Raw genomic sequence first — 18,651 nt, 5'->3', positions numbered from 1 at the left:
GAACATAAATTAAACTGATGTCTTTTCTTCCTGCACTGAGAAGGACCCTTTTCATCTATCTGTTATCTTTTTCACTTTCTAGTTTCTTCCCTCTTATTCCTTGCTCTTTCAATTTTTTCCACTCTTCTCTTGGAAAAGCAGCACTTTTTCATTAAAACCCCCCATAAAGCCATACCAGAGCTAATAAAAATTTGTGGGGAAGTGGTGAGAGAAAGAGCCAGGACAGGTGTACTTACCCACCACCTGTGGGAGGGAAGAAGCCTCCATGTCCAGCAGGATGGAGCCCTTCTCTATGCAGGTCCTCAGCTCGAACAGGCTGTGCAGGGACAAGGTGGCCACGTGTGGTTTGCTCCAGCGCTCCCCACCTTGCTCTACCTTCTCCTCAAACTTGATCCACCTGCAGCAGGGCAGAGCAATGACATGGGGTTAAGGCTGTTGCCTCCTTGCTGGGAAATAAATCATGAGAATGCCTTCACCACCTGGGCAGTTCTGGTTTCATGCTTGGACTCTATCGTCCTGGAGAGCCTTTCCAGACTGAATGATTCTGTGATACAAAATCAGGCAATAAAATATGGAATCAGCCACTGCCAACATGGAGGCAGCATGGAATACTGCTCTCCCATGTCCACAGGCTGACAAAGGGGGAAAGAGAGGAGCCAGCCATGTCTGAAGGTGCTCTAAAGAGCAAATGAGCCGCCAAAGGAGAAGGCACAAATTAAGGAGCTCATTCTTTCCCTCCAGCTGCTGTTTAATGATTTAACCAGCAGGTCTGAAAAACCCAGAAAACTTATCTCTAATGGAAGGTGAGAGCAAAGGGTAAATCCTGGTTGTGCAAAACACTCGTTACACCCCTAAAACTACATCCCAAGAGCAGGGAAGCAGGAGGCTCCCTGTCTCTGGCATGCAGCCCAGCCCCAGCTCCCCCTGCAGCCTTGACCCTGCCCTTGGCCCCGCTGCGCCCAGCCTGGAGCGTGCAGGGATGGGCAGTGGGGATGGAGCACAGGGCTCCTCTGGGGCTGGGGGATCTCAGCTGGCCCCAGCACCAGCTCTGCTGTAAACTGGGGGTGCTGGAAAAGGTGCTCCAGTGTGCCCTAATGGCAAAGCAGAAATGCTTTTTAATCCCCTCTTGAGACACCATTTTAATATATGTGGAAAATGAAAATTCCAGTGACTAATATAAAGGGATTATTAAGAAAAAAAAACCCCACACATAAGGTAAGGAAGCTCATAATTTTGTTCAAAGGAATATTATTAACAGCAAGTGAAATTATCTTTAATCCTGAAAAATGTATTACTTGAGGATTAATCAATTATGCTTCACAATTGCAATAATCTCTTTCTGAGACTTTGTTTTTTTTAAAGCTGCTTTTTAACTCAAGATAAAAGACTGATTTTCATCTCCAAATAATAAGGTCCTTTTAGTTCACAAAAACCAAGTGTTTCCTAAGACACCTGAGGGACCTGGCTGGATGCAAATCTACGCACTTCAGGGGCTTTGTGTGGAGTTACATTTACCCTGTCACAGCAGGAAGGCTGCAAATTACCAGTGTTTGTCCTTCCAGGGAAAGTGATTACTCCCAACTATCAATATTTGCTTTTTGTTTACTTTTCTCACTACAACACACAATCCCAAGACGATACACCAAAGATTAACTTGCAAACCCGGGTGAACAAATGCCTGCTGGATTCACACCACCAGACGGTGCTGTGGGCTGGGGGGGACCTCACAGCTCACCTAGCTCCAAACTGCTGCCATGGGCAGGGGCACCTTCACAAAGCAGGGAATGCCTGCATTCCAGAGGTGGTCACAGGATCCCGAGTGAAGCAGAAAAAGGAGAAGCCCTGCAGCAGTTGGAGGGCCCCAGCCTGTCGTGAGGAGCAGGGAAGTATCTTTGGGACCAAGACACATCCACCATAACATAGGGACTGTCTCTCTAAAAGGCAGGGAGATGGCAGGAAGGTGATGGATTGGAGAGAAAAGGAATGACAGTGCTGGATTGTGGGATGTTGGATAAGGGATTTTTGAACTTCTGCTATGATCTTTTTTGTTCTGTAAGCTGCGCCAGGAATTACATGTTTATCCTTCACCCTTTTACACCTGATCACCATGGCTTTCACAGGGCTGCTGGGAGTGAGGTGCAGCAGGCAGAAGGAATGTGTAGGTATCAGAACAGAACAGGAGGGAGATGAGGAAGGCAATCTGATTGTTTGCTCTCCCAAATTAGAGTGCAGCCTTTGCACCAGCGTGCAGGCAGCATTGCTCTCCCCAGCTGGGAGCTGTGCAGTTCTACACTGGGGCCAGGGGAAGCATCAACCCCATGTAACAGTTTTATCATTTATTACCTAAAACACCCACAAGGTTTCTTCTCTCCTCTCCTCTCCCCTCCACCCACCCACACAGCACTGCACTTTTTCCAGTGTTCAGTACCTGCTCATGCAACTTCCCAGCTGTGGGGGAGCTGTTCTGCACAGCAGATGTGAAATAACCCCAATACAGCTGGCAGACCCTGTGCCCACTGAAGCACAGCACCAGCCAGCTCTGGATGCACTGGGAGATGCTCAGGAGCTCTCAGGAGGTTCTATGGTGCAAGATTATGTAAATTCAGGAACGTACTGAAAAATCCTGATCAGTCAGACACTTTGTAAGATCTCTATCCACAAAGGCAGGAGGTTGGGCCAATTCAGAAATTGAACAGCACTTCAACAGGGTGCTTTGTTATATTCTGTGTCATTTACACCAAGATCACAGATCCATTCAGGTTGGCAAAGTCCTCTCTGATCATCCAATCCAAATATGAATCCAGCAAAGCCAAGGCCACCACCAAGCCTAAGCACCACACCTACACATTTGTTAAATCCCACAAGAGATGGGGACTCCACCCCTATCCTGTGCAGACAACCCTATGGGTGAAGAAATTTTTCCTACTATCCAACCTAAACCTCCCCTGGCACACCTTGAGGCTGTTCCCTCTTGTCCTGTGGTTTGCTACTTGGGATAAGAACTCTGCAGAGAACCCCACACACAGCTCAGTGCAGCACTGCTACCAAAGATGTGTAAAAACACCTAAATCAGGAAGTGCTGAATGCATGGTAAGAGAAAAGAACAGCAATAAAGAGAGAAAAAGGATGAGCAACAAGTCAGAAGTTAGAGAGTAAAAGGTGAAAAGTCATTAACTAAGTTCCCCAAGTGACTGAGAAGCAAAAATAAATTAAGAAGTAAAGGGGTAGGTGGTGCAGCAGCTCATTAAATCACAGGTAAAGAAGATTAAGGTGATCAAACAGGAGCTAACTTTGAACACAGACAGTGCCCTTAAGAGGGGGAGATGGGGAGAGAGCTTAGCCCAGCCACCATAAAGGGAAAAGAAAACCCCCAAGCTCAGTGAGGGCAATCCGGAACAGGTCAGTGGTGTTCAGATATAAACTACATGCAACTTGCAGCAGCCAGACCCCCAAAACATCCCAGCTTTTTGTCATGGCTTTTTTGACCAAACTAACAGCAGCATCAAAGAACCCAACTAAGGAACTCAAAGCAAGCAACCCCATCCAGCATTTAACATTCACTTTGAATAATTTTTTCACAAGAAAATACCTTTAAGCTTTTTTTCCTATTTAAATGAATTCCATCAGTAACTCACAGGGACAGGGACAGGGACAGCCTGTCCCTGTGAGTGGGACCAGGCTCAAAAGCCACATTGGGGCAACAGTACTGAAGCGGTTTTGACTCAGCCAAATTGGAATTGGCAACTTCTGCCAATTCCGGCCGAGACATGTCCCCCTTTGCAAAGCACTACTGAGCCCATACTTTTCTCTCCACAGGCAAACTATTGCAATCCATCTGGCACTCTCTTGTTTCCCTAGTTTTTCTTTTGGAATATCTAAACAAACCCTAAAACTCTCTCATTTACCAAAGAATGGCAATTTGAACTACACGGGCTCCTTTCTGCGGCTTCCCCACACCATCCTGCAGCACGGCTATTCCCCGGAATACTGAAACAGGAATCTCCCGTGGAAAGCACTGCTGGCTGCCCTTCCCTGTGGGGGTAAAGGAAAACCAACCCACCTTGCAGTCTCCTTCCACTCCATCTCCTGTCCATCGACAGCCAGAAGCTCGTCCAGCTCGGTGAAGAGCTGCGGGGGCGCGGGGCTGTCATCTTCCTCTCCGAGGATGAAGCGGATGCGCTCGGCGGCGGGGGAGACTGCAGAGGTGAAAATACTGCGGTTAACGGCCTGCGAGATGACCAGGGACGTGCGGCTCCTCTCCTTGCCCTGCTCCCCCAGGCCATTCAGCTGCTTCTCCACGCTGCCTCTGCCATCTGACATCCTCGGCGCTGCGGACGCGGGCCGGGAGCGAGGGTGCCTCTATCTCCCTCTCTCCCCTTCCTTGCCTCTCACTGAACTTCTTACAAGTTCAAGCTGGGAGTAAAGTTCAGGAAAACTCGTCTCTTCCTACAGACCTTAACTATGTTACAGCAATTTGCAGTCCTTGTGAAAAAAAAGCACTATGGAGCTCAGAACCAAAGTGCTCTGTGGCGCTGCCCGAGGACCTGCCGCTCTCTGAGCAGCCCGGATCCTTCACCCCCTTTTTTATATGACCTAAAACCAGTTCCAGCCAAACCAATTGGGGGCTTGCTGGCACAGCATCCCACTGCTGGCTTTCCCCTCCCTCCCTGCCAGCCAGGTTTGGGCTGCCATTGGCCTGCAAGGCAGGCTGGAACCTCCCCAGCCCACCACTGGAAAACACAGGAATACTTAACAGAAGGGTTGTCTCCTCTATACATGAAGAATGCAACCCAATGCATTTAGTCAGGCACCAATGCACTGAAAAAAAACAACTGGTCCTGGTTGGAAAAGACTGCCTGTTGAGGCAAAAGAGCTCCGTTCAACACATGGAGCAAGCAAAGCCTGCTTGCATTACAAGCTCGAGAAAAAGGACAGAAACCCTTTCCTGGTTAAGGGCTCCAAACTCAAACCTGAGAACATCACTGTCCCCATCATCCCAAGGCCCGAGGGCATCTCCTAAAGGCAAGTGGAGCCCACACCACCAGAGTCACCTTGCTGGAGGGCTCCTTGGGGTCTACAGACTTTTTCTCAGCATATCACCTTAACACAAAGGTGTGACCATGGGAAATTTTAAGACAGACATCCTTTCTGCTGGATGTTTATCAGCATTAGAGATACACAGCAGACTATGAACTTTGAACAGTTCTGTTAAAAACTCCTTTCTTTTCAAAAGATCAGCTGGCTGCCTCTTGCAAAATAATTAATTACATCAGGTGTCCAACCACATTGATTTTTCCAGGGTAAACAGACTCTCAATTTGCAATGGGAAAAACGAAACCAGTAAAAAACATGCCCTTTACTCCTTTTTCTTTTCTTTAAATAAACTTTGATAGCTTTCTTGCTAAATTACTCAGAGTGATGATGCTTCAGTGATATAGATTTCCTTTTGACTGAAAGTATATTTGTAATCATAAATGCCCTTGGAATCTCCTGGGAGCCAAGGACCTTGCCCCGCTGCTACAGCAGCCTCCCCATCACGAGGCATTCAGCTTCCTGCAGGCTTCAGGAGAGCTGGGGACAGACTTTGAGAAGGGGCTGGAGTGACAGGACAAGGGAGAATGGCTTCCCAATGACACAGGGCAGGGTTAGATGGGATATCAGGAAGAAATTCTTCTTGTGAGGGTGGTGAGGCCCTGGCACAGGTTGCCCAGAGAAGCTGTGGCTGCCCCATCCCTGGAAGTGTCCAAGGCCATGCTGAATGGGGTTTGGGGCAACCTGGGATAGCGGAAGGTGTCCCTGCTCATGGCAGGGGGCTGGAGATGCCAGACTATCCATCTATATCATGCATGTTCCATCATCCTCTCCCTTTACTTGCACTAATGAATCTCAATATACTTTTATATTCAAATGGAATTCAAGTATCACAGCTAGAAAACAAATAAAATACACATCCATCTTACTGCTTCAAAAAGCAAGGTGCACCAGAGAAGTGGCTGCTGCTTGGAAGAGGCTGTAAGAGAAGGGACTGCAGAGCTTCTTGAGCTGCTGCAGGCATCCACTGGAGCCAATGGGAAAAGTCTCTCTTGAGTCACTCTGAAGTGGTTTCACTACATGAAGCGTTACCCTGACACTCCCAGCCATAACATGATCACTCCACAATATTTTGCACACTGAACCTGGGTGCCCATCGTCCTCCCCCCCTCTCTGTCACCTGCCTCCTCTCCGTGTTGCTCATTTCCCATTATCCGCACTTAGGGCCACTGATAAGGCTCACAGTCCCATTAGGGCTCTTGCTGGGTCACAGGTCCCGATGCTGGCCTGGCCACATGTTCTTGATTGCCATTTTGTGGGTTAATGGGCCGTTTATGGGCTGTTTATGCACTCTCTTTAGCAAGGAGAACATATTTCCATCCCCATCTCCAGGTGAACACCGTGTGCCCAGCGTGGGCAGCCGGCTGAGCCCGGGCTCAGGGACTGGGGAGTCATTAACCCAGGGGGTGACCCCTCAGCCCCCTGCCTGCCTGACCTCTGAGCACCACCTGGCCAGCCTGGCCCAGCCTGGGCCACCACCTTGGCTTCCAGCTCAGGAGCTGCTCAAGCCAGCACCGCTGACACCAGGAGCGCTCGGGCTGCTCAGTGCTGCTTTCCTTGCTCTCTTCTTCAAGGGAACAACCTGATGGTCAGCAGACATTTGCAGCACAGAAAAGGCTAATCCACAAATTTAGGTGGCTGGGGTTATATTTTTCCCCTGAATGGGAGAGGAACGAACACATTAATTGCAGGGGGTTGAATGCTCCTACACAATACGGATACAGAGGCAATGCCATCCATGTGGGATGTCTCTTCCTTTTGCTGTTCCATTCAGTCTGTGAGGCAGCTTATAAAATGGTAACTTGCACAAGAGCAAACACATCAGCAGTTTCTCCAAGTTCAGCTCAGGCCAGTTCTGAGCACAATGTATACCCTCGGGTTCCCAAAGGCAAAAATCAATCTCCATCAAGAGAGAGGAATCTCAGGGAGTTCGGAAATAGGGAGAGACACGTTCTAGCACAACAACCTCAAATGGGGCATGCCTGAGCTTCCCAGCCCTGCTCCAGCAATGGCTTTGGTGGCAGCCATCCCTCACTGCCTGGTGCAATGGCACAGCCTCCCATGGAAATGCCAGGGGGCTTGGTGGCACTGGCCCCTATCCTAGGGTCACCTCCTGCTTGGCAGGTGGTAGCTGGAGGGCAGTTTCAGCCTGGCTCTCTGGGTGCACTGTGCTGCCTCAGGATGGAGGACAGGGGTATCTGTGTTGATGCACAGGTTAAACAGCCTGTTCTCCACTCAGCCAACAAGCTTTTCCTCCTGCTTTTTCAGCTGGCTGTTATCAGGGGCACTTCTGAAGACCCTGGGGACCTGCACCTCAGTCAACTGCTTCCTCCATCCGAGCCCTAAGGGACCATCAGACACAAAGTTCTCTGTTACTTCTAAGAGCGTTGGCAGCTAAAGAAATCCCTTAGAGACCCGGTGCAATTCCCTCCCCAGAGCCTGTGGAACCAGAATCAAGGAAAGCCGTTTGTCAAATGTGCTTTCCAGGCAGGCTTATTAAAATAGGACATGATCACACTCTCATTCCTTTCTGGGGCTGCCCTCCCTCTGCCAAAGCCCAGGTCAGACCCATCCACAGTCAGAGCAGTGACACACTTGTGCAGACACCTGTAACAGATTTAAACTTCTCTCCAGTTCAGCTGACTTCCCTTCCAAAATTCTCCAAAATCACCAAAACCAGTTTTAATTGTGTGTCACTGTCAATACAAGACACCAGCTACAGGCATGTGGGGAGGCTTTGGTGGCCCACAGTCCCAGCAGCTTCCTTTAAAGACAAACCTGAATGGAATTCCACCAAAAACCAGGAGAGGAGTAAACAATCACCTGGGACATTCAACACACTGGGCCAAGGCCACAGGGGCTAAGACAAGAGATGCTCCCCTGTTTTACCAGCAATACTGTCCAGCACTTGTGGAGCACACAGACCCTCCGTGCTATTCCTGCACCTTTACAGATAAGAACTGTTATTTCCTTGATGGAAGGGAGAGCCATCACTTCAGGTAACAGCAGTTTCTGCAGAACAGCCCAGGTGAGCACTGATTTCCTGATTCCCCAAGTGCTCCACCAAGCACAAGCATCCCTGGGCACCACCGAAGAAGCCAAGCGCACATGGATTTACACGGGACACCTGCTTCTGGAAAGACTGCTCTGAGTTTTTGGGAACACTGCTCTGAGCCTGCACCTTGGCCTCTCCCAGGGTGCCACAGAACCAGCCCTGGGTGAGCTGCTCCCCAGCTAATCACTCTAAGCAAGCGTGAGAATTTCTCCCTGCTTGTTTTGCGTCTCACCCTAGGAACGATCACTTTTTGACCCCGTGCCGGGGCAGGCTGGCTGTGAGGCAGATCAGACTTTCACAGGCAGCACTTGGCAGGAGGGAATGCTCCCCACAGCACCTGGATCCACCCCAGGCCACTTCTCACACAACTGTGGGGTGCAGAGAATGCTATTTGAGATGCTTCATCTATTTTGGAGCAAATCTACCCTATCCTTTCAGTGTCCCTTCCCAGACATGATGACCAGCACTGACAGCCTCTGGGATAATCCATTTTTTGCTGGACTGTTGGACTGCATGAGAGTAGATGTTTTGCTGTAAATTCCTCTGCAGCATGTGGCATATATTAAGTGTTTGATCTGCAAAAAATCTTCGGTATTGGACAAATTCTTACTAATACTGTGTTCTCTCAGGTGCCAGAAGAACAGCAGCATTTACATAATGCCTTGCTGGGCATTCTCAGCTTCCTTGGTCTTTGGTGCTGAGCCTACAGACACTTTGCTAAATCATTCCTTGGAGATGCAGGGAGAGAAGAAGGACCCTACATTCAAAAAGGTTTCACATCAACTCATCTATGGATGCAATGTGGTCAATCAGTCTGGGAAACTTCTAAACAAACCCAGCACTATCTCATGAAAATTTGGTGAGCTTTATCATCAAAGTCAACTCCTACAGAAGAAAACAGCCTGCCAATTCCATCCACATGGCTGTGATGGAGAGACCACCACATGCTATATCCCAAGTCCCATGATGAGCTTTTCCCAGCACTGCTCCACTCGAGGGAGACTCTGCCTTCAAAGACTGCTTTTCCCAACTGCAGCCAAACCCAGTAATATCTACACAACCTGCCAGAAGCACAGGCAGCTGCAGAATCCCAAGGAAATGGGAACAGACAGCCTCCCACAGACACACAATGAGCCACTTGAGCCAAACTAAGCGTTTTACCTGTTAACAATGTGACTGAGGCTCTGCCTGCTCACATCAATGCCAGGCTCCCCTGATTCCAAGGGTGCTGAACTGGGCATACATGGACCATGCAATTCCATGTGGGTATGCCACAGCTAGATGCTAATTGACAGTGACTGGCACCCAAACTGATAGAAAAACAGGAAATTTGGCTTTCTACACCACATTTTTAAAATTTTCTAGGTTCTCCAAGTGCCATTCTCAACTGCATTAAAGGCAGCAATGACTGTGACACTTACTTTCACAAACCACCTACCCACAGTGACAAACCACACTGGTTATAAACCCTGATATAAACCACACCACAAGCAATTCATTGCAAAATATGGATAACAAAGGTATTTTTGGACCAGTCCTGGAGGTCAGCCATCGTACTTCCAGTTGTGTCAAACTGCTACAGCAGCACATTTTTAAGGAGCTATTCCCAAGCAGTTGCCAAGGCTTCAATAAAGAAAAAGCAGCACCTAGGGAAATCCTGGCTTTTTCCAGAGCTCTGGAACATTTCCTGCTGTCCCACAGACACAGGATGCTGTCTGGCATCACACCTCCACTGGATCTGAGCAACAGTGAAGTCCCCAGTGAAGCAGCAGAGCAGCAGCTGCCACATAGAGCTGAGTTCAAAAATCACTCCCAAATTGTCACCATTTTCCTTCTTTGGCTTTTCTTGGTTTCCCTTTTTCAAGCAGTGTGGCTTTCACAGTCTCCTTCCTGGAGAGACTGGTGCTGTCCACCTCTCTGGGATCCTGCTGGGTCCTGTTCTGGCACCTTAAACACTGTAAGCACACCGTGATCACACACAGCTCCTCCCACACCTCCATCAGTATCGCTGCACCATGTGGCCACAAAACAACTGCTCATCATAAGCACAAGGAGAACTCCTGCTCCTCTGGTGAACCAAAAAAAAAAATCCTTTTCTTCTCCAGCATTGAAATGTTGCTCCCCAAAGATGGTTTTAAAGCAGGCTTGATGTGCTGCAGTCCCTGTAAGCACCATCGTTTCCTGACATCAGCCACGAGCCCTCCTGCCAAACTCCAACTCAGTCTACCCCTGCTCATTTACCTCATTTAGGTAACAGGGAGGCTACAGGGACACTTCTAAGGACACAGCCATAACAACTCTGGGCTCTCCTCTTGGGTTTAAGCTTCCACACAGCAACAAGAGGAACTTCCTCTCTGTCTCCCCAGCCAGCCCTCCGGCTGCAGTAGCCAATGTTCTGCCTATTAAGCTCTTCTCACAAGCAGGGTTTCATCACTGCCTACTTGTCCCGTCCACTCAATCTCCACAGCAGCCCCGACTGTTTCAGCACTTCTGGAAGTCTCCTTCAGCAGGGGCTCAGCAGGACAGAGCCCACTCACAGAGGGAGGACCCCACACACGTGGGTGAGGGTTTTCTGTAGTTATTTCCAGTTTCCGGGCACGCCGAGCCCTTGCCCTGCGTCTCCGGCTGCAGAGGAGCCCACCTCCGTTGCCAGGCAGTTTTTCAAGGAGTACTGAATGTCTCTGGCATCCACACTTTTTGCTTTCAGCTCTTTTCATTCTGTCCCCTCTGTTTTCCATGTTGCCAAACACCTCATCCATTCTGGGCACAGAGGGAGCCGTGCTTTATTATTCCTCACCATCCCTGCAGAAACCAACTGGAGCACGAGAGCTTAAGGCACGGGCTGGGGGGCTCTGCAGGTTGTTATTCCTTCCTCCTCACCTGTCCTGCTTCAAACTTCACACAGAAGAGGGAAGCCATGGCATAAATATATATTTTATAGAACCTCAGACTGGTTTAGTTTGGAAGGGACTTAAAGATCATCTTGTTCCAACCCTCTGCCACAGGCAGGGACACCTTCCACTTAGCCCAGGTTGCCCCAAGCCCCATTCAACCTGGCCTTGGACTCTGCCAGGGATGGGGCAGCCACAGCTTCTGTGGGCAACCTGAGCCAGGGCCTCACTGCCCTAACAGGCAAGACTTTCCTCTGGTATCCCATCTAACACTGCCCTGTGTCAGTGGGGAGGCATCCCCACCTTGTCCTACACTGAAAGCACTACCACAGAATCACATAACTGTAGGACACCAGGTTGGACAGACCTCAAGGATCATCTGCTCCAACCAGCTCAGAAGCCAGAGCTCAGGAGGCCACTCTGCCTTGACTGGCAGCAGGAGGAAGGTACCAACCTCCTCTGAGATGCTTTGAAAGAGGCTCCTCTATTTTTCCACCACCTTCTGAACAGCTCTGCCCAGTGACAAACTGCCCTTTTGGCTCAGAACTGCTCACAGCCCCTTATCTAAAAAGCTGCAAAGCCAGCCTGAGGATGCAGACAATGCCTCCCTTGACCAGGAGAGCACCAGGATTTGGCCTGACAGGGTGCTTACAAAACCAGCTGTTTCACATCTGGCTGCTGGTTTTCCTCACATTTCCCTGCTGCTGCAAAGCAAGCTCCATGGGGTGGAAGCACCCCTACAGACCTGCCTTCACTCTGTATGTTAAATCCTGATCAACACCACTTCCCTGCCTTGGCATCCCTGGCAATGGTAGCACCATCCTCGTGGAACTGTCCCCACCAGTCAGCAGCGTGGCAGAGCAAAGCTTTGTGTGGGTAAATCACCTCTCTGAAGGCATTTTCTTTTTCTCTCTGGGTCGAGTCAAGGGAACCCAGAAAATGGCTCTTGCAATGGCATTTGGGAGCAGAAAGGCCCTATTGAGACAAAGCCACAATGAGCAGTTTGGGGCCTGCCTTTAAAAATTAACCACCATTAACTCCGGGCTCGGCAGGGCTCCAGGCTGCCGGCAGCACACTCCTTCCAAGCAGCTTCCCAGAAACTCCCAATTCAGCTCCTTCTCAAAAGCCTGCTGACATTTGGGCAGCTCCTGCTCTGCACTGGTTTCCCCTTGCAACAGCAAGGGAAGTTCAAGCTTCTGCCTCCTTTTAACTCCGAGCTTCACAGACTCACCCCCACCTCCTACACAAGCACCAAATCTCCAGGGAACACGACTGTGGTGGAAAAAAACAGAGGATTTGCTGGGGTCTCATCCATGCTCAAAGGCAGCTTTACAGCTTTAACCAAATTTCTGTAATTCAATCAAGGAAACAGAAGTATAAAATATTTCCACTTTCAGGAAAGGAACATGACCAGGATCTGCACTAGTAAAACTGTGTACAAGAAAAATAAAAGACCATTATCCAATGGATTTACCAGGAAAATTAAGCACGGGTTGGCTTTCAGTAAGTGAATGCACTGTAACCAAGATCAATATACTCCAGAAAAGGCTGCTGCCAAAAGTGAAGAAGGAGGAAAGCAAGTTCAAACAAACCCAACTTGTTTTTTCACTGAAAATTGAGAAATCTGGTATCTAGAGACACATTTGGTGACTCCTTATGGAATGCAACACGAGCCACACAGAGAGATACTTTTACCAAAACAACAAAGAGGCTCTAAAGCACAAATACACAGAATAAGGAGGCAAAGCCACACTTCACTGCACCATTTAGGAACATCTGGGTCTGACACAAGCCCAGGTCAAAGGAAAACTACCAGAAATGAAAGATTCCACCAAACACCGGAGGATAAGTGCGTGAGGCATACAAGGAAAATGAATTATTTAAGACCATTAGCAGCAGGAGCTTGAGAAGCAGTGGGTGACCTGGACCACCTTGGAGTGAGACAGCCAATTAAGGGGATTAAAAACTGTGCAGAAAAGCAAAGCAGGCTCTTGGTGTGAAACTGCAGCACACAGGTGGGCACACAGGCACTCAGCCTCTCCCCAAGGGTAATGGGGGAGCAGGCAGGGGTCGGCAGAACAAGGAGGAGAGGACGGAAGTGAACCCAAGAGCAGTGAGTGGCCCTCTGTGCTCACACCTCACCAGAGCCTGTCCAGAGCCAAGGTTTTAGTCAGGTCTGGAATGTTTCAAGCAGCCTGAATCTGAAGAAAACAATCATCAATCCCCAGAATTACCTGGCACTGCTATCCAATGGGATACCATCGACCATATTTCTACCATTTCTTTCTAGACTTCAGGTTGTGCCCTTTGGAGGTTTTCCTTGCAGTTTCCAAAGGTGCACAAGGTTACTATGCCTTTATTTTTCTTACACAACTAAAAGCACAAGGAATCTTAACTGCCCCAGCCTGCTGGGACTTACCCAGACCGGGAGGGCTGCAGTTAAAAACAAAACCATTAGCAGAGTTCTCCGTTTTTTTCTTCCTTTTAGGCTCCTAAATGCAACTTTAGCAATTATTGGTTTATGTAATTGCCTAACATTTAATGTTTACAGCAACATTTTACAACTAATTTACATGTAGTTCACTAAATGCTCTGGGGTTAATTGGTCTTTTGCTGTGCATTAAGCAGCTTGCTAATGATTAGACAGTTAGGAAGAAAACATAAGTAGGAGGTCAGTTTGGGGATGGCTTGGATCAAGGGAATGGCTGGGGGGGATTTTTGCAGAAGCAGTGACCTTCCTAATGGTCAGGCCCCAGCCTAACCCCCAAGGGGCAGACATGGTGTCTCCCCTTCGTGCTACATGTGAGGAGGAGGAGGAGGAGGATACAAGAGGATCAGTCTACTGCAGGTGAGGGGAGGATAAAACCACAGCAAAGGAGAGAGGGAAGATGCAACTCCTTGCACTTGGCAAGAATTTTGTTGTACTGCCTGTGCTTAAAGGGAGCCCCAAGAGACCCAAATATTCCCTGTCCTGAGCAGCCAAAGGTAAGAGGATGCTTCCATGAGCAGGAAAAGTAACAGTGTGCCTCCCTGGGGCCCTGTGTCACTGCACTGCCATCTAAGGACAGAGCACTCCAGACATGATACCATAACATAGAATGCAAAGTTAATAACTTAATTACCAAGCTGGCCCTGCTTTGAGCAGAGGTTGGGACCCACTGAAGGCACCTCCCAACCTCCTTTATTCTATTTCATTGGTGACCTTCCCAGAGAGATGATCTCCCCTCCAGCTGCCCCTTCTGCTGCCCAAACGTGACCACTTTGCCACGGCTTCAGAGAACTTTTAGTAATGAAGAGAGACTGGAAACCCCACGCTGGGTTTAATGATCTGCTTGGCATCCTGGCCTGGAGAATGAGAACAGAAAGGAGAGTAACAAAATGCCAGCTCTGGATCAGAAGATACTGACAGACTCTTTGGAAACAGCAGGGGCTGCACCAGCACAACCAAGACCAAACAGGAAAACAGCAAAACAAAGCTGAACTGCTTCCTTTGCATTTAGGGAATCGACTGTGACCAACCCAACAGGGAGTCCAACTCTACTTTTTAAATCCTTCCCCAAGCACAAAAAACTGGCAGTGGCATCAAAAGCACTGAGCACCCAGCTGGTCTTAAACCTTGTCCAGGACTCAGGAAAAAAAAAGAGGGAAAAAAATAAGAGGGGAATAAATCAGCCAGGTACTACTGGTAATATTTTAAACAACTTAGGATGGAAAGAGCAAAGCAGAAATGAGCAGTGTTTTCCAAACTGTATTCCATCAGAACAGCATTGCCTCCAATGGGAATCTCTTTACAAGCACTGATCTCCTTAGAGTCATTAAATGCCATCTTTATTTCTTTTTAACTGGTCCCACTGCATTTTAAATTGCTTTTTAAAAGTATAGCTGGAGCATATAAACATGATGTGTTGAAACACAGAGCTGTTAAAATACAGGAAATAAATTTGAAAAGTTTGTGGTTTTACTGGTACTCAAATTTCATTACCTAGAAATAAGGAATGTACTCATTTTAAAACAAAAAATATTTGACTATTAAGAAAGTCTCAGTGTCTGGCACGTTTCTGCAGATGATTAATTATTACAACTCAGCAAGCGGTGCTGCTGCTTTCCTTCTGACCCTGCACACGCTCCAGGTGGGTTTGAGAATAGCAACAGCCAAACATCACCCTTCCCCACTCTTATTGTGTTCCTGCTCCCCCTTCCCTGCTGGGATCAGGACTCTGGGCTTGGACTACAGCAAAATCTGTTTGCTGATTCAGCTTAGTGCATGGCCACAAAACCAGCTAGATGGCCCTGAAACCAGTCAGATGGGCATGAATTTTTTTACCAAGAGGGTGGCAAACCATTGGCACGGAGCAGAGGGGGATGCCCCATCCCTGGAAACATTCAGGGCCGGGTCGGATGGAGCTCTGAGCAGTGCAGTCTAGGGGAAGGTGTCCCTGTCCATGGCAGGGGGCTGGAACATGGTGACTTGGAGGTTCCTTCCAGCCCAAGCCATTCTGTGACCCTTTTTACAACTCCATGGAATGAGTCAGATGGCTACAAAACCAGTTAGGTGGCCACAACAGCGAGAGGAGGGAGGAACAGAGGAGCTGGGGTGAGGTGGGAGCCCACACAGGAGATGTGCCCTGACAAAAGGGTGAAGTTAGGGATAACCCCTCCATGGAGCTGCCCAGATTGCCAGCCCAGCAGCTGGGCCAGGCTCAGCTAAGGCTGAGGATATTCAAAGGGCCCTGTCGCCGTGCCAAGCACGCAGCTCCTGTGACAAGGGTCGCTTTGTCTTGCGTCCCCTCCGCCTCCCAGCACATGGGAAACTTCAGAAATTCCCTTGCTGAGGAGAACAACTAAGCTGAGTAACTTGGAATTACAGGCTTTTAAGGTTAGTTTGCTGCTGGAGCCAAGACATATTTCCAGAGCTTCTCAGGACTGAAAACAACCTCCTACTTTTAATGACTTGCCTTTTATCTTTAATAAGGGATTAGGAGCTATTTTTCCAGCTAATACCTTAAAATCCAGATAATCATAAAAGCAATCAGTAATACCCAATATATGTTAATTACTCATTTTCTTCTCGTCTCTGGCTGCCCTGCTGTCACTCAGGGCCATTAATTTGTCTATAACAAGGCTGCAAATCAAAACCAACAAAAGGCTTCAGGTCCTCTGGGGAGTCACAGGTTCGGACTTGGGGGATTAACTACAGATTACATCTGCAACAACAGCAAGGAAAACAACATTATGGCCAAAGAGGTGCTGAACTATCCCACCAGCCATTTACCTTTGCCTGGACCTGCTCATTCCCACAGCAGTCAAGCAAAGCAAAAGACTCATTTAAAATCGGGTAACGAGGCACTGAACAAACTTGACAGCACTAAGGGGAGCCAAAGCTTCACTCACCAAGTCATTCCCAGTGAATTGTGACTCTAAAATAACTTTACTTTTTCCACACTAAGCTACACTGGCCTTTCCAAAGGGAATTTAAAGCAATGGCAGGTGTAGAAACTTTACATTCAAGATCTGGTGCTGGAATAATGATGCTGATCAGCACATTGCTCAGACAGGTAATACCTATGACTGCTCACAGAAGAGGATTCACAGTTCCACGGATGCCATGAATTTGAAGGATGCCTTGGATTTACCACAATATTATTTAGGTGATAAGGAAAAACTGAAGCAGGAGCAAGGATGGACGTACCTACTTGGAATTACATCCAGCATTTATGTTCTGCCCTCCCTGCACAGCCATTTCTTCCATTTCTGAGGCCTGAAGCGCTCTGCACTGGCCTGAAAGGAGCTGAATCCCTCGTGCCTCAAACCCAAACTCTCCATCCCATTCCCATTACCGCACCTCTGGGTTTCAGGACGATCTATTGCCAAAGGTGCACGTCCAGCACAGGTGATGTGACACCCCAAACACCTTCCCCTAATCCCCACAGCCACAGTCACGTAACACCAGCCATCATCTGCTTCTCAGCTCTATTAATAGAGCCCAGGCTGCAGGCAGCCTGCTGGCCAGGGCTGCTCCTGGCTCACGTAACACTCTCCGTGGCTGCTGCCTGCAGCGTGCCTGGAGCACACACCAGGTGTCAGCACCCACTGCTGCCCCAGAGCCAACAGCCAGGGCTCCCACAGGAATTCAGCTTTCCAGCCCTGCTTTCCAGCCCTGCGAGTGCCCAAGGCCAGGCTGCACCAGCTTAGAGCTGCCTGCTCTAGTGAGAGGTGTCCCTGCCCATGGCAGGGGATGGAACTGGATGGGCTTTAAGTTCCCTGTGATGGTTCTATGAACAGAGAGCACAAAGTTGATTCTGAAGACTCAAGCAGATCAAATTGCTTGATCCAAACAAGAATCAAAAAGTAATAATTTCAACCCAGACTACACAAATGTGCTAATCCAGTTTTTCCCAGTGGCATCTTCTACAGGGCAGAGGGAATATTTCTGTTGGTTTACATTATTAAATTATTCAGCTCATTAAAGAAATTAAATACCATGTGACAACAGGAGAGGTTGTTTATTTCTTCAGAATTCTCCACTAAAAGGAAGGGGTGGGAAGATAAGATCTAAGGAGAACGGGGAACTCAGCTATCTCATTAGTTCAGAAAATGCTCCCTTAATTCCTAAAGGGATTTCAACTGGGGAGAAAACCCAAACACCAAGCAGTTAAACCACTATGAAAAAAGACAGCCTTCCCCTTGGATATTTTTAATGAAATTTCAATTTTCATCCACATGGAATTTGAAAAAGATGATCCAAAAGGAAGTCCTCCCCATCTCCAGGTGGATACCAGCACGAACATCTGGCTAGCTAATGCACAAAACTCAGGATGCTGGATGCCTGCACATCAAAATGTCAAATTACACCAGGTATTACAGAGTGTGGCTTGGCTACCAAAAGGGAACAGCAGATTTAGGGGGAAAGAAATACTAAGAGCAAATCAAGGAGATCATGACAATGATATCACCAGATTAAATCCATTATTTAAAATGAAGTTCCCCACTTGCTGATTCAAATGAAGCATGATTTCTTGTAGTCTATTTTTTTTAAAGCAAACATGAAGAGCTGATGAAGAGTCTCAAGCATCACTTCACTCACTGAGCTAAACTCTCCATAGTGAGGGGCACATTTTCATGGCTCCAGGGAAAGGAGAACCATGACCCCAGTGAAGTAGGTACACAGCAGTCTGGAAGTGGGAGGCAGCACCGAATCACAGAATCCCCTAGGTTGGAAAGGACCTTTAAGAACTGGAAGCTGCAGTGAAGCTGCAGTATGGAAAGGAATTCCCCAAGAATGGGTAATGCACAAGCCAAGGCACACATGGATCCAACTCAGCCATTCTGGATTGCTGAATTGCAACTGATTTATTTGTGTACACACACCAAGAAGGGATTTTTTTATTTCTTCTCAAAGGCTTGGCTTAAAGCCTACTGAACTTTGGGAAAAAAAAAAAAAAAGACAGGAATACTATGTTAAGAAATACACAGGTGATTTTCAGGGAAATTAAATTCCCCAATTTCTCCTGCCTCCCAGTTCCAAGTATTCTTTTAAATCCCTAAGTTAAACCAAGGTGCTGAACAGAGAGATGCATCTCCTCCTTCCCCAATCCTCCACCACAGAGCATTAGG

General features: G+C 48.1%; 1 protein-coding gene across 5 annotated transcripts in view; it reads right to left on the bottom strand.

The window, feature by feature from the left end:
• The window catches only part of SLC4A4 (solute carrier family 4 member 4), a 146,690-nt gene that overhangs the window by 48,001 nt on the left and 80,038 nt on the right, over positions 1-18,651 (bottom strand). For all 5 annotated transcript variants that reach the window (XM_018923526.3, XM_018923525.3, XM_018923527.3 and 2 more), the window contains 2 exons: positions 4,061-4,196; positions 237-397 (listed from right to left, as the gene is read on the bottom strand). In XM_018923526.3, the coding sequence (XP_018779071.1) occupies positions 237-397; positions 4,061-4,196 (297 nt within the window). The remainder of the gene's footprint in view (positions 1-236; positions 398-4,060; positions 4,197-18,651) is intronic.

This window comes from Serinus canaria, chromosome 4, assembly GCF_022539315.1.
Source record: "Serinus canaria isolate serCan28SL12 chromosome 4, serCan2020, whole genome shotgun sequence".
NCBI lineage: Eukaryota > Metazoa > Chordata > Aves > Passeriformes > Fringillidae > Serinus > Serinus canaria.
The sequence above is the reverse complement of the archived record's forward strand: the minus strand, read 5'-3'. Positions and strand labels throughout refer to the sequence as shown.